This window comes from Natator depressus, chromosome 6 (genome assembly GCF_965152275.1).
Source record: "Natator depressus isolate rNatDep1 chromosome 6, rNatDep2.hap1, whole genome shotgun sequence".
NCBI classification, from domain to species: domain Eukaryota; kingdom Metazoa; phylum Chordata; order Testudines; family Cheloniidae; genus Natator; species Natator depressus.
In genome coordinates this window covers 51,217,395-51,244,037 of record NC_134239.1, presented here as the reverse complement: position 1 = coordinate 51,244,037, position 26,643 = coordinate 51,217,395, and the positions used below count along the sequence as shown (strand labels likewise).

Genomic DNA, 26,643 nt, shown 5'->3' with positions numbered 1-26,643 from the left:
GCTTAATTGAACTAATTTAGTTGGGGGGTGGGGGGAAGAACCTTTTCTAAATGTAGATAAGGACAGAGAAGTTAAATGACATGCCTATGGTCACAGCAAGTCAGTTGCAGAGTTGGGGAATAAAACCCATGAGTTCTGAATCCCAGGCCCCTGTCTCCAATCGCTAGATAACACTGACTAAAATGAAGTTCAGCATATTTGTCGTCATTATTATTTATTTATTTAAAATGAAAAGATGTGGCATTATTTAGTTGTAACTGAATGCAAGTTGCTGCTTTAACAGAATTATTACCTGTGCTGCAGGCTGACCTGGTATAGAAATTGGTGGAACTGCAGGCCGTGGATAAACAGAGGACACAGTTGTTGCTTGTGGAGCCAAAGGCACTACAGTAGGCTGAGTAGGAGCTGGAGAAACCATAGGTCCTGATTCCGCAGCTTTGCTCTTCTGTTTCTGCTGCAGAAGATTGAGTGCGTCCCTGTTGATTAAACAGTAATATGAAAAATACTTAGAAAGAACAAAGCATAACAACAGACAAAAAAAGAAATACTACAATTTCAAGAGTCAACTCTAATGAGCAGCTTCTGGCTATTAAAATTCTGGATATTAAACTAAAAGTTAAAAGGCAATTTTTTTTTATCAATAATAATTTGCAAAAAGAAAACTCCTAGGAGCATGAAGAAACACCATAAATATTTATAGATTATTCATCCCTGCCAGGTTAGGATTTAAATCTGCAGCAGAACAGGGCAGTTGAGAAACAGGAGTATGTTTATCATCATTAAAAGACAACAGTGGCTAAACTATACTGTGCACTGTACTGTCAATTCTTAAAATGAAGGTGTTACGGGAACAGATGAGACATGCATTCAGACTATATTTGGGACACAGCAAATAAAACAAAACATTTATATGTTAAAATAAATGATCACATATACATAACTGCATTACCTCTGAACATTGAAAAACAGACCAGTTATAAATAATGCTAAGATTACGTCATAGAGGACGTGGAATCAGTGACTTCCAGAGACCTCCGTGACATTTTACACTGAAGCCCTGGGACGGTGGGGCTGGAGCAGTCAGCCAACACAGGCCCCCATAGCTCTCACCCGCTGCAGGCTCAATAGTTAAGTTTATTTATTTATTTTCAAATGTAATACCCCATTGCTGAGACATTAATGAAAAATAATAGCTACTATTTTTATATGTTTAGCAAATATGTACTTTTGTTTGCTGGTTACCTCTGACACTATTTCAACAGTTGTGTCAATATCCTTAATGACCACCCTGCACCTTTAAACAAGAGGATGTTTGGCTAGCAGGTCATGGTACAAACAAGACACAGAACGGGTAAGTAATTTGCCTAAGGATAAAACAATGAGTTAGTGTCAAAACTAGAACTCTGGAATACCTTGCTCCCAGCCCTACGTTTGGTCTACTAGACCATACAGCTCTTTGATTAGGAAATAATAAAGTTTCACATCTCTTTACTCTGATATAAGTGTGTATTTGTGAAAATATGCTTTAAAAACAAAGTGTGAACAGCTTCCCCTGTGAGTGAAGGGAACAGTGCTTTATGGCTGGGGTGGGGGAAGAGATGAAAACTGCTGCAAAAGGGGCATCCCCTGGGAATGCAGGCTTTGAAAAGGGGCAGCATGGTGCCTTGAGCCTTCCTTTTTACATGAACCAAGGTTGAAGCAACTCATTATTTAAGTGCAGGGCGGATGTCAAGTGTAGGTACTCCATAGGAAAAGTATACAGTGATTGGATAAATGGCTTGGAAAAGGACTTAAAAAGAGGTGTTCATGAAAGGAATGAACGGAGGGCAGTTGGGGATTCCTATGGTTGGTATGGCAGGGATCCAACCCCCCATTCTTATAGCTCACCTTAACCGTCCTATGGGACGGGGGGGTGGGGAGGAGGGATTAAGGTCCCGGCAATGGATTTGTTGGAGGGACCTGGAGGGGAAAAGAGAAGTAGCTGGTAAAAGCCCCCCGGGTAATTATGGAATAAACATGGGGTTATCTACACTGTCTACTGTTATCTGCCAGGTCGTCCCAGACGTCTAATAATAAAGTTGTGGCCTGATTAAACCCATGTCAAATGTCTTCCGTCTTTCTTTCGACATACCCTGTCAACAAACACAGGTGCACAAAGATGCTTTGACACAAATATCATTTGCTGAAGTACCTAAGCATAATATGGTGAGCTAAGGATGCAGTTTCACCCTTAAAGAAAGAAAGAATTTACTTACTTTTGCAAATTAAAGTCATACTTGAATTTCTTTTAAAATCAAACACTTATTTAATATAGATCCTCTACTGGAAGAAAAACTTTTACTGAATAAAATGATTTTTAAAGAAAAAACTAGATGTTTTAGCTGAGAAAATGGTCACAAAGAAGACACAAAAAGACAACAGGAAATTATTTCTGCTTTTTAACATGGCAGTAAAAAGTATTTAATTAAAACCATCTGGTTATTATTGTTTGATTTCTTTAGATTTTAAGTGTACAAAAATATAAAACTATTAGGAAAACAGATCTTTATTTTTAAATTAGAAGATTCATTTAGAAGTCTTTAAATCCTGTAAGTGCAGCACATTAAATTTCTTATTACAGAATCTGTGCAATTCAACTGATTAATAAAAAGACACAGTAGAACACCAATTTAGTAATGCCATAGGGTACAAACAAAACATTATAAGACAGGGGCCTGCAAATAAAGCTGGCCGGGGACACAAGACCTCTCATATCAAACTACTATAATGTTTTAAAAAAATAAGGTTGGCAGCAACACTGCTTTTCTAAAACCCATTAACACAGCACAGAGGGGAAGCAAATCTTACGACAGGTAAACCTATTGTCAAAACAGCAAACATTCATTGGTAAGCACACATTTTCCTTCCCACCGCACGTATTAGAGTAATTGAATATTCCTTGTCAAAATTGTTACGACATGGAGTCTGCACAGACTGGCAACTCAGAGTTACACTTCACTACACACTATAATAAGATGGCCCAGATACTTAGAAATCTTTCAGCTAATACTTTCAGTGTCTCCATGTGAAGTACTAATTTAGCAGAAGCTCAGATTTAGGAAGTTCTCTGCATAATTCGGACACCTTTTTCTCAAATGCAACTGCCTACTTGTATATTTTACAGTTTATGTAGACAAGCTGAAATAGAATATCCTAAACAACCGTATTTAGAAGGCCCAATTCTGCAAACCTGAATAAATGTACAAAACCTTGCAGTACATGGTGCCCATTGGGGAGCACGCTGGCATCCCTGGTGGTGGTTATAAAGTACTGTGCTGTTCCTCAGCCACCTCAGTTTCCTTCTGCTGAACGTCAGAGTACAAGGATGGATAGAAAATTCAGGTTGTCTACACTTAAATCGCTACAGTGGCACCGCTGCAGCTGCACCACTCTAGCACTTCAGCGTAGCCACTCACTACAGCCATGGGAAGGATTCTCCTGTTGCTATAGTTAATCCACCTCCCTGAAAGGTGGTAGCTAGGTTGACAGAATAATTCTTCCATCAACCTAGTGCTGTCTACAGGGGGAGGAGGTGAGGTACATTTAACTATGTCGCTCAGGTGTGTGGATTTTTCGATATAACTTTTTAGTGTAGACCTGGCCCCAGAAAGAGAGAAAGATGGTCAAAGAATGTTAATGTATTGAAAGAGATACCCTGCAAAGAGTGACGCTTTCTGTGCTTCATATTTTATAAAAATAACCTACAAAAACTGTAGTTCTTCAACATGTTGTAGTCAGTGTGGATCTCACTGTAAGTATGTGCCTCATGCATACAAGATCAGAATCTTTTGCACAGACACCTGGCTCCTGTGCTAGTCATCCTTTCAACATGAAGAACATCTCTCGGGAGACGCAGATAAATGCAGATGTATCTCAGGATCTTGCCAGGCTCAGTCATGATGCTAGTGTCAGTGTCAGTATCAGGTTTCTTTTTCTGCCCATAAGCCATTCCATTCCTGTCCTTGGAGAAGTGATGTTTAATGTACTCTTTCTAGGACTTCCCCTTATGCTCGGGGTTATGCTTGATTTGGAGTTATGCTCCATTTGGCTCTGTGTTTTGGTGCTGACCTTCTGCAGAGGCGCTGACTTTATTGCCCGAGATGCCAGCACCAAGGCTGTTGGTGTTGTGGGTTTCATGGACGTTGAGATTGTCAACACAGAAATCTCCACGGCCGACTCTGTCAGCACCAGCATCACCTTCTCATGTCCCCCCACCCTCCACCAAGCCCAGGGTATGGTGTGTGTTTGAGAATGCACTGGCCATTGGTCTCATTCTGTCACCTTTGGTTCCAAAGTGACCCACATGGGTTTCTCTAGCAGATGTAACTTGAACCCAGCAGCACTGGATTTGTGGGTAAATGAAGAGAAGGATTTGTATGCAGAGCATCATCAGGGATGTGGCTCTCCCTTCAGCTGAAGAGGCAACAAATAAGTCCATCTTTGATAGAAATCAGTCAATCACAAGACCAATCTGGTTTGAACCATGACATTTCAGAGTCCACCATGAAGCATGATGGTTGATGCAAAGTACTTCACCCTGCTGTACAGGTGTGAGGGGAAGGTGCATGTCATGAACAGTTTTCTCTCTCTTTTTTCTCCAGAACATCTAAGTCAAGGAAAATGGGAGTTTTAAGGTAAGTTTTCTTCACAGACTGTAGCCGGGGGAAAGAAAAAAGTTAAATCTCTAAGGCGAGTAGTGGGTTCAACGGTCACTACATTCTGTCTCAAGCAGCAAGAGGAAGGGCCACAACTGCTCCACTCTTTATGGCTTCGTGCCCTCACACAGGTGTACAAGACAGCATAAGATGCATGTGCAGCCCCAATGGACAATGCTATTCAAAAGGTGCAGTCTTTGACACACGAGGTGCATGCGCAACTGCCATGGGATCCACACTGACACACACTTGAAGAATACCTATTCTCTCTGGCTTTTGTTTACTTTGATGACATGGTTTTTATTTTATCCTTAAAACCAGAAATCCCACCTGCAATTTGGCCTGAAAAAAAAACCAACAAGAGATAAAAGCTAGGTTATGCTTTTAAAGAACAACCTTGGGTACAGAGCAACACAGAGCTTCTCAGCATAAACAGTGAGGGTCTAGTCCAGTGCAAATTGAAGTCAATTGGGGTCCTTCTATTGATTTCAGTGGGCTTTGGATTTAGACCCTGATTGTGTAAGCTGTGCACTCTTTAGTCTGATGCAACCTGTTCCATGGAGTGTTGCTCTGTTGAGTCTGAGCTGGGTCACCACCTCTTCTCCAATCCGTTTGGGCACACAAGGGGAACAACTTCTGAATTGCCCTGACAAAAGGCAACTGTAATTGGCCATTGTGTGTAATTACTTTTTGTCTCCCCTTCTCTAAAATCTCTCCCTAAATCAAGGAGTCAGTTTAAGAGTCCAGAAAGTATAAGAGTTCCTTGATTGTGTTTTCCAGTGTGATGTACTCACTGATCATTTACTGCCATATCGTCTCTGCTAAGCAAACCAACAACCATCTATCAGCATAAACCTAACATTGTACCACTTACAGAGTTGCATGTTGATAGTTATGGGGAAAAAGAACAAAAGCAGTTAATTATTTGACTTTTCACATTTGGAGCAAGCTCTTTTTAAATCCAATATAATAAAGCCATTAAACTTTTACATCGTAATCTAAAAACGCAAATTACCATGTACAGAATGAGCAGTCAGCTATTTAAAAAAATCTAACTAGAAAGATTGTAATGGATGTTGCATTCTCAATAGGCATTTTATTCACACAGATACAGAGATTGAGGCTGAAGTAGTTTTTCCATTATACACTCTGATTTTCATGCTATAAAATATTACTGAAAACCATTCTATACAGCACCTGATGTCTGTGTTTTGCCAGACTTTTGATACATTTACAGCACTACATAAATGCTTAATAAATAAATAAGTAAATAATAATAGGCTGAAACATGCATATTGTGTTTAATGTACTAAAAATTACTTTAGTGTTTATCTTCCTTTAGAAGCCACAGCCTCGATAAAATTAAATTGGTTCCCTGTGGCTTGCATGGAAAATGTGCGGCTACTGATCAAGGACAGCTTGTCAATTAAGTTATACATTGGGTATTGCTATTTAGTAAAAATTAAAAATTGTGACAGAATTTTAAAATGACTTGCATCCCGAGATTTATACTCAAAAAGAAAAGGAGGACTTGTGGCACCTTAGAGACTAACCAATTTATTTGAGCATGAGCTTTCGTGAGCTACAGCTCACTTCATCGGATGCATACTGTGGACAAGTTTTTTTCATGCAGTTGATAGATTTCCATTCCATACGGCTAAATGCAGTGCCTTGCATAATGACAGGTTTCAGAGTAACAGCCGTGTTAGTCTGTATACGCAAAAAGAAAAGGAGGACTTGTGAAATGCAAATTTTAAGGATAAAAAAGTTACAAATACTTTGCACTTGTATGATGTCTTAACATAGGCCTCAAAGCATTTTTACAATGCAAACAATAATTAATCTACATAGAACTGTAAATAAAGTCCTCACTTTATAGATTGAAAAACTGCTACACAGAGACACAAAGTGAGAGCAAGTGAAAATTGAAACCAGCGCTCCATACGAAGGAAACACTACCATGTGGGTTCAGTCCCTGCTTAAGTCCCTGCTTAATATTTGTTTCCAGTTTTTATGTTGTTCACAATATCCAGAGGGAGAGTGTCTTCTGTACTTTTACTGGACATATCAGATATTAAACTGATAAGAACAGGTACTACACATGATCTTAGAGGTAACAGTCTCTTCCAATGCCACTGGAGAGGAAGGGTATCTGGGGTGCATTTTGAAAGGGGTGAGGAGAGGAAGCCATAGTTGAAATGAGAAGGCTTAATACTGCTGTAAGGCTACTTCTGTGCTAACAGCAGGTAGAGCTTCTAACTTGAAATTGTTACAATTATAGTCCCAGCTTTAAGACAAATAAAATACACTAAGATGCCTAAATGTGTTTGACAAAAAGCTAGAGAGAAAGATCTTTAGCACATTAATATGCAACTGCAAGGCAGAACCTCATAGCACACAAACATTAGTGTGTTAGCTAGTTCAGAAATTATATCATATAATTTAGTTGTGCTGAAAGTTATATACTTCTTACTGCCATTTTCAGATTCCACTAGAAACAAGCTGTAGATAAATTACTAAAGCAAAATATGTTCAAAGAACTAAGGTCAAGAGTTGAATGGTTTAATCTGCTAGGCTTTCTTCTCTAACCACAAGAACTCAAGAACTGATGGACCATATCTCACATGTTTGGAATTATCAAGCTAGTCTAAATTTGACAGTTATCTATCTCACTAAACCACCATGTAATCTGTCACATTCAGAGAGATCTCAGGATTGGAACAGTATGGATGTGGCATGTGAGGACCGATGCACTGGCAGAGCTACATGGAGAAATGTATACAATAACTAACCCGCAACTAGGCGGAGTATTAGCAGGTCCCAGAAGACAAGGGGATGAAAAATATGAACAAGTTACAATGTGCAGAAATTAGAGAAAATGCAGGCAAACACTGTCCACAGTATTAATTTCTTTACCTCATTTTTTAAAAAGAAATACTATAAATTAAGAACTGCAAACTAGCCATTAAGAACTGAAGTGGATGATGCATTTGCTAAACAGATTAACACAAAGACAATTGAAATATGGAGCCATATCTTCTTTTCCTCCTTTTTTGCACCATTTAAAAAAGGGTAGAGTGAGAGGAAGAAATCTCATTTAAATGTAATATTTGTGTTAATTTTATGAGCACCATGAATTTACAGGGCAGGCATGTGACTTTGGCCCTTCCAAAAGGCAATACGCTTTGTATCCTATACTGTCTTCTATTATCATCCAGTCTTTTTTCTTTAGAGCTTCCTCTACATTTACTTGATATTTTCAGTGTCTGTACAACTGAATTATGTCTTCATTTTCACAAGTGCCATGCTTTTCTATTTGTTGCACGAGGCAATTACTCATCCAGGAAGCTTTTACTAGCCAGCTTTCCAAACAATCTATATTCTTCCTTGAACAAAAAGTATTGGATCCTAGTCAATACCTGATTTACTGGATAGCTTGTCAAAGCAAAAACTTGGGTGCTAATCTCAGCTTGTCTGGTGTCTTCTTCTATGCCATCAAAAGAGTGAAAATCAAGACTGCATTATAGTCAGAATCTGATTCAATAAGATAAGCTTAGCAGCCATTACCCACACTCATTGCACTGTTAAATGGGGGCTGTACAATTTTAGACTGGATAAATCGTGATATTTGGTAGATCTAGTTATTTGGAATTTATGGCCACAAGTCTGAAAGTTTAGTCCACCGCTTAAATATTGATTGTAGTAAATATTTTCAAAAGGAAAACAGTATTTTCCCCCTGCGTGCCAGCCCACAAGACTCAAGAGCAAAAGGAGAAAGATCTCAGGCTCAAGTTGAGCCTCCTATAGATCCATGGAGAAATGAAATAAATCAATCTGCTAAAAGGAGCAAGCTATGATGCAATACAGGTCTGTCAGGGTTACATCCTCAGCCTTCCCAGACAGCAACTGTGAAAAACTGGGACGGGGGTGAGGGGTAATAGGCACCTATACAAGACATAGCCCCAAATATTGGGACTGTCCCTCTAAAATTGGGACATCTGTTCACCCTACTTACCTTGTAAGTTGCATATTATTTTTGGGATATCAAGTTGGTGGAAACAAACAAAACCACATTTAATGTCCACCTCTGTTCTGGGTTTTACACTTCTCTGACTCTTGCACTTTGGTGGCCAACACTGGATATCCATGACCAGCGAGCAACCTATTTGCTTTTAAATACATCCAAGTGAGCTGTGTTGTAGTGCTCTACTCCATGATTAATTACCTTTTAGCCTACTTGATAAAGAGGCCTGAATTGTTTAGCTGTGCAGCACAGCGTGTATTTTGCTGAGTTTCATACAAACATGCAATATTTCATCCAAACAGAGAGTACCTGTCTACAGATATCTGCAAACTTTTCTTTTCAGACAGTATCAAACAGAGGGGGTCTATAGGTACTTACAAACATTTCTCCATTTTAAAATAATGGTTAAAACAGCAGGATATATCTTTAAAAATGACATTTCAGAGCTGTAGTTTGAGTGGGAGTTCCGTTGGAGGAGAAGGTATTTGTATTTATATGTGTGGAGGCTGGTAGGGACAGCGTGCTGGGAGAGAAGCTGAGCCCTGATTAGGGGGTGGGGCTTCTCTGACTAGGGGTCCTATAAAGGTAGCCAGGCAGGCAGCGGCACAGACAGGCAGCAGGCAGCAAACAGAGCTGTAAACGGGGGAGTTTGCAAGGGGAGTTTCGGGGGGAAGCCGGCAGAGGAACAGACAGACTAGTGAAGGGAGTGTGTGGTGTCCTGGCAGTGTTGTGGTGCTCGTTGGGGGTTTGTTTTGGTTTGTTTTTCCCGGACTAACAGGATTTAGGTGAGAAGGCGATGACAGATACAGAGGCAGCAGTGATAGCGACCCAAGCAGTGGAAGACACAAGGAAGATGACTGGATGTGGAAGCTGTGGCATGTACATGATCCTGGAGGGGGTACCTGAAAAGAGTTTCGTCGGCATGAAGTGCTGATGGAAGAAAAGGTCAGAGGACTGGAGATGCAGGTGGAAACTCTGGTTGAGTTTAGAAGGGGGTTCGAGCAGATGATGGCGCAAAGACACGAGGAGGCTGAAGGGAAAAGCTCAGACTTGCAGATGGAAGCAGGACCAAAGAACTCTGAGAGGAGACCGCTGGGTGAGGAAAGTGGACAGTGGACGCATGTGACTAGGAGAACCAGGCAGAGGAAAAGACGGGCTAATGAAGGAGAAATAGAGCTCAGGAACATGTTTGCGGAGTTGGAAAATGAAGAAGGGGCACAGCAGGTGGCCACTGAAGGTGAGAGGGCAAGGAAGAAGAGAAGAGCAGCTAGTTCTATAGGAAGAGGGGAAGAGTCAATGGAGTTGACACCAAATATGAGTCAAAGGAGGATACGGGATGGGTTGCAGAGGATTGCAAGGGAGAATAGAAATCAAGAGGACTTGCAGCCAGAGGGAACAGGGGATAGACTGGAGATTCGCACCATCACCAGGAAAAGGCAGGTCTACGTGATTGGGGATTCATTACTGAGAAGAACAGACAGGCCTGTAACAAGAGCTGATCCAGAGAACAGAAGGGTGTACTGTACTGGGTGCTAAGATATGAGATCTGGACCTGAGGCTGAAGAGGATCCTAACAAGAGCAGGAAAGCATCCAATGATTGTCCTTCATGTGGGAACAAATGATATGGCTAGATTCTCACTGGAATGTATCAAGGGAGACTATGCCAGGCTGGGGAAGACGCTTCAAGAAATCGAGGCTCAGGTGATCTTCAGCGGGAATCTGCCTGTTCTAGAGAAGGGCAACAAAGGTGTGACAAGATTATGACTATCAACAGATGGCTTAGGCAGTGGTGCTATAAGGAGGGCTTTGGGATGTATGGCCACTGGGAGGCATTCATGGACAGAGGACTGTTCTCTCGGGATGGACTTCACCTGAGTAGGGAGGGAAATAGACTTCTAGGATGGAGGCTGGCACAACTGATTAAGAGAGCTTTAAACTAGGAATTTGGGGGAGATGGTTGGGAGATGTCCAGGTAATCGCCACGCTGGATTTTAACATTGAGAGGGAAGAAAACACAGTAAGAAAGGATACAGCCGTGGGTAGGAGAATGGTCATAAGTAGGAAGGGTAGTGTAGATACCAGTCTAATAGGTGATACTGGTGGTAGAATGTCTGTACCTAATCGGGTAAAGAATGTGAGCGAAGCCAAACAGCAAAAATGAAAATGTTTGTACACCAATGAGAGGAGCCTATGTAACAAAATGGAGGAACTAGAGTTACTTGTGCAGGAAGTGAAACCAGATATTATAGAGATAACAGAAACATGGTGGAATAGTAGTCATGACTGGACTACAGGTATTGAAGGGTATGTGCTGTTTAGGAAAGACAGAAACAAAGGCAAAGGTGGTGGAGTAGCACTGTATACCAATGATGAGGTAGACTGTAAAGAAATAAGAAGTAATGGAATGGATAAGACAGAGACTGTCTGGGCAATAATCACGTTGGGGAAGAAAGCTACTAGAGCCTCCCCTGGGATAGTGCTTGGGTGCGCTATACACCGCCAGGATCTGATTTAGATATGGAGAGAGACCCCTTTAATGTTTTAAATGAAGTAAATACTAATGGGGATTGTGTGATCATGAGAGACTTTAACTTCCCAGATATAGACTGGAGGACAAGTGCTAGTAATAATAATAGGGCTCAGATTTTTCTGGATGTGATAGCTGATGGATTCCTTCACCAAGTAGTTGCTGAACCGATAAGAGGGGATGCCGTTTTAGATTTGATTTTGGTGAGTAGTGAGGACTTCATAGAAGAAATGGTTGTAGGGGACAATCTTGGTTCAAGCCATCATGAGCTAATTCAGTTCAAACTAAATGGAAGGATAAACAAAAATAGATCTGTGACTAGGGTTCTTGATTTCAAAATGGCTAACTTTAAAAAATCAAGGAAATTAGTTAGGGAAGTAGATTGTACTGAAGAACTTGTGGATCTAAAGGTGGAGGAGGCCTGGAATTACTTCAGGTCAAAGTTGCAGAAACTATCAGAAGCCTGCATCCGAAGAAAGGGGAAAAAATTCATAGACAGGAGTTGTACACCTAGCTGGTTGAGCAAGCATCTCAGAGAGGTTGTTACGAAAAAACAGAAAGCCTACAAGGAGTGGAAGATGGGAGGGATCAGCAAGGAAAGCTACCTTATTGAGATCAGAACATGAAGGAATAAAGTGAGAAAAGCCAAAAGCCATGTAGAGTTGGACCTTGCAAAAGGAATTAAAACCAATAGTAAAAGGTTCTATAGCCATATAAATAAGAAGAAAACAAAGAAAGAAGTGGGAGAGAGAGAATTATTTAAGCTCAGTACCAACATGGACACAGGAACAAATGGATATAAACTGGCCATCACAAAGTTTAGACTTGAAATTAGACAAAGGTTTCTAACCATCAGAGGAGTGAAGTTCTGGAACAGCCTTCCAAGGGGAGCAGTGGGACCTATCCGACTTCAAGACTAAGCTTGATACATTTATGGAGGGGATGGGATAGCCTAATTTTGGCAATTAATTGATCTTTGACTACTAGAGGTAAATATGTCCAATGGTCTGTGATGGGATGTTAGATGGGGTGGGATCTGAGTTACTATAGAGAATTCTTTCCTGGGTGTCTGGCTGGTGAGTCTTGCCCACATGCTCAGGGTTTAGCTGATCGCCATATTTGGGGTCGGGAAGGAATTTTCCTCCAGGACAGATTGGCACAGGCCCTAAGGGTTTTTCGCCTTCCTCTGCAGCATGGGGCAGGGGTCACTTTCTGGAGGATTCTCTGCACCTTGAAGTCTTTAAACCACGATTTGAGGACTTCAGTAGCTCAGACATAGGTTAGGGGTTGATACAGGAGTAGGTAGGTGAGATTCTATGACCTGCATTGTGCAGGTGGTCAGACTAGACGATCATAATGGTCCTTCTGACCTTAAAGTCTATGATTTCCGAGTCAACTTCTTTGAACAGATGAAACACAAGTTTTGAGAGAGACATTTTTGTAGCTGTAATAATTACCTCTCTAGCAGAATCTGTGGTACATTTCCATGACAACTAGGGGATGTTAATTAGATAGCTCAGAGTCCCAGAGGGTTCCCACCTGCCATGGACTAGTTACACACCATAATTTACAGTTGCACTTATATAATTAAAAAGCTTTCTGATAATGTGCTGCTTTACAAATGATACCCCATTGATCCACCTCACTATTTAATCCAAACCAGGCTGCAGTCTGTAGGAAACAAAGGTTAAGAAAAGAAACACTTTCAGAGTTTCTTGTTTTGTTACTGTGTTCAACTCAAGCCTACCAAACCTTGTCATCTTTGATATAAGGTTTCAAACCATACAGAGCCAACATATTACAGCAGCTCAACAGGTGTGTGAAGACGAATACCACCAGTGGGAGTCTGCCTAGAGAGGGAGTGGTTTTATCCAGGACAAAATCAGTTTCCTGAAGGAAACCCTTCCCACACAACCTTATCAGAACACACATGCAGATTTGAGGGTCATCATTTCAAGGTCAGGAATCCCTGATCTATAATGCTAACAAATGAGCACCGAATTCCAAAGGCTGCTGGGTTCCTTGACTGAAACCACATCTTAATGGAGAGCGTAGTGCGTCCAAGGCACCTAAGGAGCACATTAAACCATCCCAGAATCCTCAACATTCACAACAGAATTAAAGACAGGCTAAAAACAGAGATGGTTGTGAAACAGAATTCCAGACCCCAATCTCTTTAAACTTTGAGGAATTTCAGAACTAAGTTTCATGTCTTTAGCCTACCTGTACTAAACTGGAAGCAAATCAGACCCTGGACTCCACAGATGAATACTTGTGTCTGCTGGGGTCAGCAATGCAGCCAATTACTTCATTTTATCATTCATTTATTGTGTGATGTTATAATTAGCTCATATGCTATGTCATATATAATCATTGTAGGCTAAATAGATTTAAATTGTAGGATTATTGAAGTATCAGATTGATAAGTATCTAGAAGTGATAATTATGTATTAGGTATCTAAGTAAGTAGGGATGAAACGCAAGGCCTACAGGCTGAGGCATGTGAGATATCAGCTTAGCCATACTAGGTCTTAGGCTTAAGACATGCTTGACATAACTAAGTGACCAAAGAATGACCCTATGCCACAAAGTTATGGTAATAGATGTGCCAATGGGTGGTACTGCTAAAAATTAAATTTAAGATTAATTTTTGATTACAAGATACTGGGTAGTCACATTTTTCTAACACATGCCCTAACTGCAGGGTGCACCATGTGTGTAAATGCTAATAAGAATAAAAAACTACAACCTATGAAAAATGAGGTACCCCAATATTCTTGGGGGACAATACAAATAAGGAAAAAGAAGATGAATACCTTCACGCACATGCACAGAGTGTTAGGTTAGTCAGAATCACAAGATAAAAGAGGGCTCCCAGATTGGATAAAATGAGTTCCCTATGGGAAAACTTCAGCAGGAACCAACCCTCTACTGATGATCAACTGGCAAGGCATCCATCAGACCCTAAGAATATCATTAAGGATGTGAGTATGATCATATTTGTAACTTGTGCATAGGTCTTTTAGGATTTCTGTATGCACGGGTAATCAACTTTAATTTTAATTGTAACTTTAATAAAACTTGTAAATCAGACTAGACCTTGTACTTGTAAATACATGTGTAGTCACTATCCTTGGTCTTTACGCGTTACTAGAGTCTCTAAATCTGACGCAAGCAGCAGAGGTGACTTTTACTTTGTTGAACTTGAAACTGTAGCCTCCAGAGCTGAACTCACAGTGACGTAATACAGCATTACTAAATTCACTTTAAATAAAATACAAGGCTACAGCAGTGATCCATGTGCGGGAAAGCAGGGCTCAGATCCCCCATACAACAGGTGTAAGGGAAGGGTGGCCTCTGCTGCTTCTTCTGACCCTTTACTCACCTCTGTGCATGTGGGGGAGCTCTTCAGGCCCAAAGAAACCCCTGTGCCAGCTGACAGTTTGGGAGCTGTCAATCATTCTAGTAGTGGGCTAAGGGGAATGGGAGGGCTGCACTATCTCTCCCAGCTGTCCCATGGCTGGACAGTCCCTGTTCCAGAGATCATACAAGGAAAAATACAAATTTCTTATAATGTCACCAAAACCAGACTCCCACATCCTCTGTTGGTCATCCAAACAATCAATTCCCCCAAGGAAAAGGGTGAGAGAACAAGTGGGTCTTCTATGCTGAACACCTTGGAATTCGGGCTAGGCTGAAACAAGGAAATGAATACAATATTTGGATTAATTATAGCAGGCTTATACATACTCTTTAGTGAGGATTCCTCGAGGCCCAGTGGGAGTAATATTGCTTGGGTCAAGTCCATGTGTCTCCAGAATGTAGCGGGCAGCCGGACTTAAGCGAATCCTGAAGTTAAAAAAGAAAACCACCTAAATAATAGGGTTAGGTGAATGTATTTCACACATAATATGTCAAAAGGTTCTGGACACCACATGCTATGGTCCAGAGCCTCAGCTCCAGCTGGAGAGAATGCAGTACAAGTCAGTGGGTGTCTGTGCAACGGTAGTATAAAGTTCACCTTTGTTCTCCCCTGATCCCAGGGCTGCAATGTGAAGGGGTGGCTCTACCATACCAGCTTATCAGAGCTCTGAGGTTACACTACAGCTACTAGTGACCCCAAGGAGCTGAAACCACAGCTGGGCATCATCCCAACATCGGGGTCCCAGCCATCTACCTTATGCTACCAGCAAAGAATGGGGTGACACAGAAGCCTCAACACCATTGGAGGATCCCCACATAAACAGGTAATCACCACAGAGCCAGATATGCCAGCTGCATATATAATCCCTTGGCAAGGCAGTATAAAGGAGCCCTGCATGCTTATGGTCTCACAACGTATGTCTGCGGCTGGCCCTGTGCCAGCAGACTCAGACTCACAGGGCTTGGACTACAGGCTACAGGCTGTTTAATTGCAGTGCAGACATTCAGGCTCTGGCAGATGCACAAGATCTGGGACACTCCCACCTTGCAAGGTCCTAGAGCCTGGGCTCCAGCCCGAGCCCAGAAATCTACACTGCAATTAAACAGCTCCGCAGCCCAAGCCTGCTGGTACAGGCCAGCCACAGTTTTAAAGGCAATGTACACATATCTACACAAGCATGCTCTTCTTTAATAGCAGGTGAGGTAGTGACAACTGCATCATTAGTTCTGTCTAATTTCAATTATAACAATCTTCATACTTAATATCTTCAATTTTTGCTTTTATACTTAAGTTTACTGGACAAACTTCTAGAAATACAACAGATCATCTGGACTGAGAAATAAGGAATTTATGCAAATAATTCTAATCTCATTTTCAGCTTTACAAGTTTAATGCAGTTTCCTCCCACTCTCAAACATTATAAACTTGTATCTGTGTCATCTCAACCCATGTGGGATATGCTTTGCAGTAACTTTCCAGGAGGAAACAGAGTTAAGCACATCATCTACAGCACGTAACACTGATCTCCACTGCCACACAGAAACTACAAAGGTTACATTATAACCCAATTCTGCATTTTAATTGAGAGGTATATTGGAGAAAAGTTCCAGAGCATTCATTTTATTTTAACATAATTTATATGACATGAGAACATAGTGAACTCAGACAGACTTTAGAATTCTTAGGTGCAAAAGTTAATTTCGCAAAAACAACAGAGCAACATTAGTACTTGAGACCAGATCTTATTTCCCCAAATTCTTGAAAGAATGTCTTGAACAGATAAACAGAAGAGCTGGTAGGACCTGAGCCCTTTGAACCACACAAGAATTCCAAGTGCGGTAATACCAGCTTGACAAGGAATGTAAATCATTAAAGATGTTAATTTGATTTTCAATTAGTTGTCACGTATTTGTGATTAGGAGCGTCGCTGAATCAGTTTCTATTCTAACAATCTCTGATGTCAAAGCACTTGATTTAAACCTTGTTAGTGCTCTCATCATTCTCCTACTATAGCAAGCATGCTGTTAGAGGCCTCAGTTAGTGTCTTCCAATTAGTGTCTTCTACTTGCATTAGGACAGCCTGAATGCTAGTAGCAAAATTAAACAAAAATTGGACAGATAGTTAGGCAAGAAGCTAAAAAAATAATTGAATTGTATAGTGGTCAACACTCATAGAACCATAGCAATTGTAGAACTGGAAGGGACCTCAAGAAGTCAGCAAGTCCAGCCATCTGAGCTAATGCAGGACCAAGTCTATCTACACCATTACTGACAGGTGTTTGCCTAACCTGTTCTTAAAAAGCCTCTAATGAAAGGGATTCCACATCTTACTTTCTAACTATAAGGTTAGTTTTTGCCCAATATCTAACCTAAATTTCCCCTTCTGCAGATTAAGCTGATTACTTCTTGTCCTGCCTTCAGTGGACATGGAGAACAATTAGACTTCTGTGTAACACATTTGAAGACTTATCAGGTTCCCCGTTCACTCTTCTTTTCTCAAGACTGAAAAAAATGGGCACGTTTAAACTTTCCTCGAAGGTCAGGATTTTCCTAAATCTTTTTTTTGCCCTCCCCTCCTGGACTCTCTCCAATTTGTCCACACCTTTCCTAAAGCATGGCACCCTGGGTGGCAGAGCTCAGGTTACAAGCCACCCACCTGGGGCTGAAGCCCTTAGGCTTAGGCTTTAGGTCCCCTCCTCCCCCAACCTGGGGCAGCGGGGCTCGGGCTTCGACTTTGGCCCCCTACTACCTGGGGCAGTGGAGATTGGGCGAGCTCAGGCTTCGGTCCCACTTCCTGGGGTCATGTAGTAATTTTTGTTGTCAGAAGGGTATCACGGTGCAATGAAGTTTGAGAATCCCTGATCTAGTCATTCCTGTTGTATAACATAGGCCATAGAACTTTCCCAAAATAATTCCTAGAGCGTATCTTTTACAAAAAAAAAAATCCAATATTGACTGAAAGAAAAGGAGTACTTGTGGCACCTTAGAGACTAACCAATTTATTTGAGCATAAGCTGTAGCTCACAAAAGCTTATGCTCAAATAAATTGGTTAGTCTCTAAGGTGCCACAAGTACTCCTTTTCCTTTTGCGAATACAGACTAACACGGCTGCTACTCTGAAACCAGTCAATATTGACTGAGAAACTGTCAGTGATGGAGAATCCACATGATCCTTGGCAGATTGTTTGAGTGGTTAATTATTTTCACTGTTAAAAATTTACATCTTATTTTCAAGCTGAATTTGTCTAGCTTCAACTTCTAGCCATTGGACCATGCTACATTGAAGAGCCCATTATTAAATATTTGTTCCCCATGTAGGTACTGTGATCAAGTCTCCCCTGAACCTTCTTTTTGCTACGCTAATAATAAATTGCGCTCCTAGAGTTTAACACTATAAGGCATGTTTTCTAATCCCTTAATCATTCTCATGGCTCTTTTCTGAACCCTCTCCAAATTACCATCATCCTTCTTGGATTGTGGACACCAGAACTGAACACAGTATTCCAGCAGTGGTCACACCAGTACCAAATATAGAGGTAAAATAACCTCTCTGCTCTTGCTCAAGACTCCCCTATTTTTGTATCCAGGGATCACATTAGCCTTTTGGCCACAGCATCACACTGGACACTCACTCATATGCAGCTGATTATCTACCATGACTGCACATCTTTCTCAGAATCACTGCTTCCCAGCATAGAGTCCCTCATCATGTAAGTATGGCCTACATTCTTTGTTCCTAGATGTATTACATTTAGCCATAATAAAAACATATATTGTTTGCTTTTGCCAAGTTTACCAAGTGATCTAGATTGCTTTGTATCCTGTCCTCTTCATTATTTATTTCCCTCAATTTTTGTGTTATCTGCAGTGATGAAGATGTTTTGACTGATTATTACCACGGTGTCCTTACAAATTTGCATAAGTTTTAATGAGAGGGCACACTTAAGTCAACACTTTTGAACATTCCACACCTCTCTACTGAGAAGCCCTTACATGACACTCTTATTCCAGTACAAGAGTAACTTTTTTCAGTTTTGCTTAAAATTCTTCCTATGTGACATAAGCTAAACTGAAAAAAAGGAACTCTTATACCAGAATAAGAGTGTCCACACAGGGAGTTATGCTAGTATAACTATACTCGTTTAAATTCATGTCTTAAGTTACAGAAAACAAAAAACAACAAAATCTTCCTTTGTAGACAAGGCCTAAACAAACCAGGCAAATTTAAAGAGTTTCTCAAACAGTACTTTGATTTTAGCTACGGAGACAAAATTCATCCCTGGTGCAACTCCACTGATTTCACTGAAGTTACAAAAGGGATGAATTTGGCCCCAGTTGTGGTGGCAATACCCTCAAGTCTCACACTGAAAGTGTTGTTCATGAGCAATACAGAAACTCACGGCAGTTTTCCAAGCCCATGTTCCATTTTGGTGGAGGCTAATGCTAAAATGCCAGCTGGAGGGGGAGTAGGTGCAGCTGCAGGCGGAGCCATCAGGGGTGCTAGAGAAGATGGATCGCCAGTATCTGCTGGTATTTCAACCTGCTTCCAGTCCTGTCCTTCTTCTACCAGCAAACCAATTAGCGTTCCCAGACGCACATTTTTACTTCCTTCTTCCATCTAAATTTAAAAGACAATGAGAACATTACATATAAGTAACACATAGTGCTATGTATTCTTTAAAAAAAAAAAAAAAGATCTAGAAGTTGAAGGCATACCATTGACGTATGAGTACATCAAGTTTCATTCTTATAATAAAAGTCTAGGACCAATATTAAACAGTTGGTACTGGAAACCAAGGTGGGGTGTTAAGTTATGCCAAAATTTAACAGATGTGAGTGTGCCTCAAGTTAGATATCTAAATCCATCGAGTCAGTGGAAGCTGCAGGTGCTCAACACCTCTGAAAAAGAGGCCACTTTCTTTAGATGCCTAAATATAGATTAAGATGCCTAAATTCAGGCCTCAGATTGGAAAATTTTGGTTTAAGTGTCCAAGCCAAATTCTCAGTTTTGGGTAATTCCGCTGTGTCTTGCTAACATTATATTTAGTTTTTCCAGTTTATTTAAAATACGCTCATCAGTAGGGCCCTACCAAATTCACGTCCATCAAAAATGCATCATGGACTGTGAAATCTGATCTCCCTCGTGAAATCTTATGCCTAGCTTCAGGCTCCTCCCCTGTGCAGGCCTCCAGCTGCTAGTCCTGGCTGGGGATGAGGAGGGATAGGACTTCCTCTTCCCTTATAGGGGCTGCTCCCAGGACAGGTCAGACACACCTCCAGGAACCTGCCCTGGCTGCAGGAAGCTCCACAGCTCGAGCTGTCAACCCTCACACACACACACACGCAGGGAGGCTGCAGCTCAAGCAGTCACCCACATGTGCATGGGCAGGAGACTGCCGGGTAACCTCCCTCCCTCCATACCGTAACCCTCACTTCTGTGCTGCTAGCTGGCAGTGGTGCTGGCTTTAGAGCTGGGCACTCAGCCAGCAGCCTCTCTCTGTGGCTGTCCAGCTCTGAAGGCAGCACTCCTGCCAGCAGCAGGACAGAAGTAAGGGTAGCAATCCCGCAACCCCACTGCAATCGCCTTGCAACACCACCACCCCCCAAAAGCCTTTTGGGTAGAGACCCACACTGTTACAACACCCTGAAATTTCAGATGTCAACATCTGAAAATGTGAAACTGACTAATTTTTAAAAACCCTAGCCACGCAACTGACCAAAATGGACTGTGAATTTGGTAGGGTCCTACCCATCAGAGCCCCTGGAAGCTTGGACAACCAGCAAGAAACAACAGTAAAGAAAATTGGGGCAGGGGAGGGACCCTCAACAGCAACTACAATTCCCCATGATTTATATTTGACAATGTTATTCTTTGCTTCCAATTCTAATGGCTGTTTTAATATTACTGAGGTGGAATGATTATTGTGTCTGACCTGAAAAGTGACAGCAATTCTGTTGTGAGCAAGTAACATCTATAAAATGCTCTGGGAACCATGTGAATGGAAATATTAGCAAGTATGGTGTTATTAATCTGCTAAAGCAGATCAGTTCCAGGGCATATTGCACAGAAAAATGCAAGGACAGATCCTGATTCCCATTATGAGGGATCTGTGCTGCTTGTAAATGTCAGTGTAACCAGTCAGTGAAGGATTCCTCCATTAATTAGTCTACAGCCATTGTAGCAGCTCCTACACCATCACCCTTCCAGTCCCCAGCATAGGAAGTTTTCCAGGGGCATCTCTATGTCCTGGCAATCTCCAGAAATCAGAACTGTACCTTGGGATCACAGGCATTAGGCACAAGACAGACTAGACAGGTCCCATCCCTAATTGGCCTCAGGATTGGGGTGAAGGTTGTAAACCTCTTCCACAAAACCACTTTTGCCCACCTCCCTGCCCCACCAATCAGTGCAGGAGCCACAATCTGGAAGCATTTTCCAGCTGATTTGCATTAATTGCATTATCTTTTTTTAATTCTTTATTGCATTTTGCATCAACCATTCCATTCTCTAGCGTGGGATCAATCTCAGGCTGACAGACATATAATTACCCAAATCACCCCATTCACCCTTTTTAAAATTTGGCACATTAACTCTCCCCCAGTCTTTTAGAACAACCCCAGCAATCCAAGACTTATTGAAAAAAATCAACATTAACAGTCCAGTGAGCTTCTCAGTCAGCTCTCCTAAAACTCTTGGAGGCAAGTTATCAGGTCCTGCTCATTTAAAAATGTCTAACTTTAGTAAATGCTGTTTAACATTCACCAGAGATACTAGTGGAATGGAAAGAGATATCGCCATCATATGATGACACTATGTCACGTTTTTTCCCCTAATACGGAACAGAAATGTGTGTCAGAATCATAGGACTGGAAGGGACCTCGAGAGGTCATCTGGTCCAGTCCCCTGCATTCATGGCAAGACTAAGTATTATCTAGACCATCCCTGACAGCTGTTTGTCTAACCTGCTCTTAAAAATCTCTAATGATGGAGATTCCACAACCTCCCTAGGCGATTTACTCCAGTGCTTAATCACCCTAACAGTTAGGAAGTTTTTCCTAATGTCCTACCTAAACCTCCTTTGCTGTAATTTAAGCCCATTGCTTTTTGTCCTATCCTCGGAGATTAAGAACAAATTTTCTCCCTCCTTGTAACAATCTTTTATGTACTTGAAAACTGTTATGTCCCATCCCACCCCTCAGTCTTCTCTTCTCCATACTAAACAAACCCAATTTTTTTCCAATCTTCCCTCACAGGTCACGTTTTCTAGACTTTTAATCATTTTTGTTGCTCTTCTCTGGACTTTCTCCAATGTGTCCACAGCTTTCCTGAAATGTGGACCCAGAACTGGACATAAAATGCAAGTTGAGGCCTAAGCAGCGCAAAGTAGAGCAGGAGAATTATTTCTCATGTCTTGCTTATGTAACCCACACACCTTCTGGACTTACAGCACACCTGCTTATACAGGGGTTCTCAAACTGGGGATCGGGACCCCTCAGGGGGCTGCAAGGTTATTACATGGGGGGGGGGGTCACGAGCTGTCAACCTCCATCCCAAATCCCACTTTGCCTCCAGCATTTATAATGGTGTTAAATATATAAAAAAGGGTTTTTAATTTATAAGGGGGGGGGGTCGCACTCAGAGGCTTGCTATGTGAAAGGGGTCACCAGTAAAAAAGTTTGAAAGCCACTGTGCTAATACATCCCAGAATGATGTTTGCTTTTTTTTGAAAGTGTTACAGTGTTGACTCATATTTAGCTTGTGATCCACTATGACCCCCAGATACCTTTCTGCAGTACTCCTTCCTATGCAGTCATTTCCCATTTTGTATGTCTGCAACTGATTGTTCCTCCCTAAATGGAGTACTTTGCATTTGTCCTTACTGAATTTCATCCTATTTACTTCAGACTATTTATCCAGGTCATTTTAAATTATAATAATTTCCTCCAAAGCACTTGCAACCCCTCCCAGCTTGATATCATCTGCAAACTTTATAAGCATATTCTCTATGCCATTATCTATATCATTGATGAAGATATTGAACAGAACTGGAACCAGAACTGATCCCTGGGGGACCCCACTCATTATGCCCTTCCAGCATGACTGTGAACCACTGATAACTACTCTCTGGGAACGGTTTTCCAACCAGTTATGCACTCACCTTTTAGTAGCTCCATCTAGGTTGCATTTCCCTAGTTCGTCTATGAGAAGGTCATGCGAGACAGTATCAAAATTTACTAAAGTCAAGATATACCACGTCTACCACTTCCCCCCTATCCACAAGGCTTGTTATCCCATCAAAGAAAGCTATCAGGTTGGTTTGACATGATTTGTTCTTGACAAATCTATGCTGGATGTTATTTATCACCTTATCTTCTAGATGTTCACAAATTGATTATTTGCTCGATTATGTTTCCAGGTACAGAAGTTAAGGTGACTGGTCTGTAATTCCCTGGGTTGTCCTTATTTCCCTTTTTATAGATTGGCACTATATTTGCCCTTTTCCAGTCTTCTGAAATCTCTCCCGTCTTCCATGACTTTTCAAAGATAATTGCTAACGGCTCAGATATCTCCTCAGTCAGCTCCTTGAGTATTCTAGGATGCATTTCATCAGGCCCTGGTGACTTGAAGACATCTAACTTGCCTAAGTAATTTGAATTTATTGAATACTTCTGCCTTTTCTGCAATATTACCGATAATACCACCTATTCCATCTAGTAATCGACCAATATCACTGTCAGGATTCTTTTTGTTCCCAATATATTTTTCAAAACTCCTTTTTACTATCCTTAACTCTGCTAGCCATAGATTTATCCTTGTGTTCCTTATCAATTTTCTATAATTCCTAATTTGTGATTTATATTCATTACGATTAATTTCTCCATTCTTCCTTTTGGGATTAAATATTATTTTTATAACTGCCTTTTTTTAAACCAACACCGTCTGGTTGTGCCTTTTTGGGCATCTAGTAAGGTATTTTTAAATGATTTCCAGTTATTCACATTTTTCTGATTAAATTCCTTTCTCCTAACTGATAATTAAGAACATAAGGATGGCCATACTGGGTCAGACCAATGGATCCGTCTAGCCCAGTATCCTGTCTTCCAACAGCAGCCAATGCCAGGTACTTCGGAGGGAATGAACAGAACTGGGCAATTATCAAGTGATCCATCCCATCATCCAATCCCAGCTTCTGGCAATCAGAGGCTAAGGAGACCCCGTGCATGGCATTGCATCTCTTACCATCTCGGCCAATGAGCCATTGAGGGACATAAACTTCATGAACTTATCTAATTCTTTTTTGAACCCTGTTATACTTTTGGTCTTCACAACAACCCGGGCAATGAGTTTCACAAGGTGATGGTGCATTGTGTGAAGGAGTACTTCCTTTTGTTCCATAGTGTGATTTGGCGTTTGTAGCCAACACCAACTAGTACCTCATCTGTGCTTTATCTATTAGGACACCAATCATTCAATATCATTTTCTTCCAAGTTATCAGAAACTCAGAAACAGGTAATGTCATTTTTGATACAGAGTGCCACTCTCCCTCCCTTTTTGCTTGCTTGAACCTTCCTAAATAGGTATAACCATTGATTTTAGCATTCCAACCTCATGAATCATCCCACCAGGTTTCAGTAAAAATCCAAGCTAGAATATGAAAGAGGACACATGTAAGCAAGCCTATATAAATGTCATATTGACCTTACAGTTATTTCAGCCAGGTTTTCAAGGTAACAAGCATTACTGAGTCCAGTTTACCAAGATTGTTTAAGACCACTAGGAGGATCCAAATATTGGAACTTAATGTAGTTACTCTTATCCCTGTATGACTGCTTTCTGCACACTGGTTTTGCGTACTCTTTGCCCTTTTCCAGAAAACCAGGGGTCAGCGGCATAAGTGCATTTACAGTAGCATATTTTATTCAAGATTATCCTTTCACCCCTTAGAGGTGGTCCCTCCAGCTCAAGATTGATGCACCTCAACAGGAGGAAATAGGGAGGTGGTCACTGCTGAGCATGTTCTAATACTAAGGATTTTACATTTACACCACTGTCAGTCCAACTCCTTTCATGAACACTAAAATTTACATTAAGAGTGTTTATAAAATGAAAAGACATATTAAGATCTACATTGACGCTACTGACACTACTCCCCAGACACATTCTCCTCCATTAGCACAATGAATATATTAAAAAAAAAGTTTTATTTGAGAAAAAACCCTACATGTCAATCAAGATGTGATAATATTTTATTATTATGACATACATTTCTAAAGTATCTGTTACCCTAGTATCTAGGCATACATTATCAATGTAGATGGCAGAAGAAAAAATCCTGAAGTGAATTTAAACCATACGCTTTGACTGAAAAAAAAAAAAAAAATGAAGAGTCCATGAACAACCAGGTACATGTCACTCCAGAGAAGCAGCACTAAACACAAGTAATGGCAAAAAAAATTTTAAAAAAAAGTGTATCTATTTATATCTCCAAATGCTCGTTTTAAGTTACTACTGACAAGGAACTCTGAATGAAATAAAACACCAGTTTGAATCCAGTCTCAGTGTATCCTGAATGACCTAATCATTGTAACACAAAACAGACTGGAAGAAAAAAAAAAAAAAGAATATTGTAAATGGACAATCAAACCCCCACAACAAAACACCAATATCCTTAACTCTGTGGTATTGTCATACTTCCCAAGGCATTTCATAAGCTGTGCTCTGATGATATTTAAGGTTTGGCATGCAATCATTTTAACAAAAGTCAGATGTCTCATGCTTAACATAAAACCCATTACAGGCAATATTCCAAAGCAAATACCACCCAGCACTCTGAAGAGCTTCTCTTAAACCTGTATATGATAAAAAAGTTAGTGCATTTTCCAAAACTTCTGTTAAACACCTTTTCTGTATTTCTTTCTTCATCTTTGCAGATTACAAAGGTTTACATTTGTAAGAATAAAGTTTCTCCTTTGATAATCAGCCTCCATTTCATAAATGATCACCCAAAACAGCACTATGGGGTGTGTGTGTATCACATGCATTCTAATGAGGCATTAATAAACCCTGGAGGGGCAGAAGGATGAATAGATACGAACATATGGTTTCTTAGGTTAGTTAGGTCAAGTTATGGCCCAGCCTTACAGTTTTGCCAGTTCTCCTGGATTTTATAATGAATCTCACATTATTTCGTGCTTTTCTTAAGAGTCCCAGCTCCTGGAGATAAGCTGAGATTCTCACAATAATCACTTCATTTTTTTTAAATATAAATTTATAGCCCACATGGTTGCAAAGTTTGAAAATATGAACCAAGTGCACCCTTAACAGCTTAGAAGGCAAATAAACACTTTTTAAAAATCTCATGATTTTGAGGTGGTCTGATTGTTATTTTTTAAACGCATTTTAGTTTGCCAGTACGGGAATAAGACCCCTGCATGGCATCCCTGCATCCTATCTCCCTGCAGAGAAGTTGGGGCGGGGAGCTGGAGGAAGAAAAAGGTACTATTTCCCTACGTGAGCAGGAAGCCGGGGAGAGGGTGCAGCCTTAGCTACAATCCACCTCACCCAAATGTGCCAGGAAGTACAGCTGATGTGGCATTTGGGAGAAGGCTTTGTAATCTCCATTTAGGAATGCTGGAGCAGATTACTTTCTTCTGGACTCAGTCAGAATTCCCTCCCTGGGTTGCTCCTGGAGCAGCACAGCTATGAACACCCTTTACACTGGACTAGACCAGTAGTTTTCAACTTGAGGTCCACGGCCCCTTGGGGGTCTACAGACTGTGTCTAAGATTTCCAAAGTGGTACACACCTGCATTAGAAATTTTTGGGGGGCCACAAATGAAAAAAGGTTGAAAACCACTGGACTAGACGTAAAGGTATGATGGAGACTTAACTGAGGAAAAAATAGATTGGTGTAACTTTATTGCAAAGTTTTACAAAAGGACACATCATCTCAGACATTAACTATTTCATG

The 26,643-nt window shown here is 40.9% G+C and overlaps 1 protein-coding gene and 1 pseudogene across 2 annotated transcripts in view; both read right to left on the bottom strand.

The window, feature by feature from the left end:
• PDHX (pyruvate dehydrogenase complex component X) overlaps positions 1-26,643 on the bottom strand; it is a 102,345-nt gene that overhangs the window by 38,953 nt on the left and 36,749 nt on the right. For both annotated transcript variants that reach the window (XM_074955272.1, XM_074955273.1), the window contains exons 4-6: positions 19,071-19,288; positions 14,997-15,095; positions 293-476 (exon numbers count right to left, since the gene is read on the bottom strand). In XM_074955272.1, the coding sequence (XP_074811373.1) occupies positions 293-476; positions 14,997-15,095; positions 19,071-19,288 (501 nt within the window). The remainder of the gene's footprint in view (positions 1-292; positions 477-14,996; positions 15,096-19,070; positions 19,289-26,643) is intronic.
• On the bottom strand, positions 6,599-6,812 carry LOC141990257 (U2 spliceosomal RNA; annotated as a pseudogene).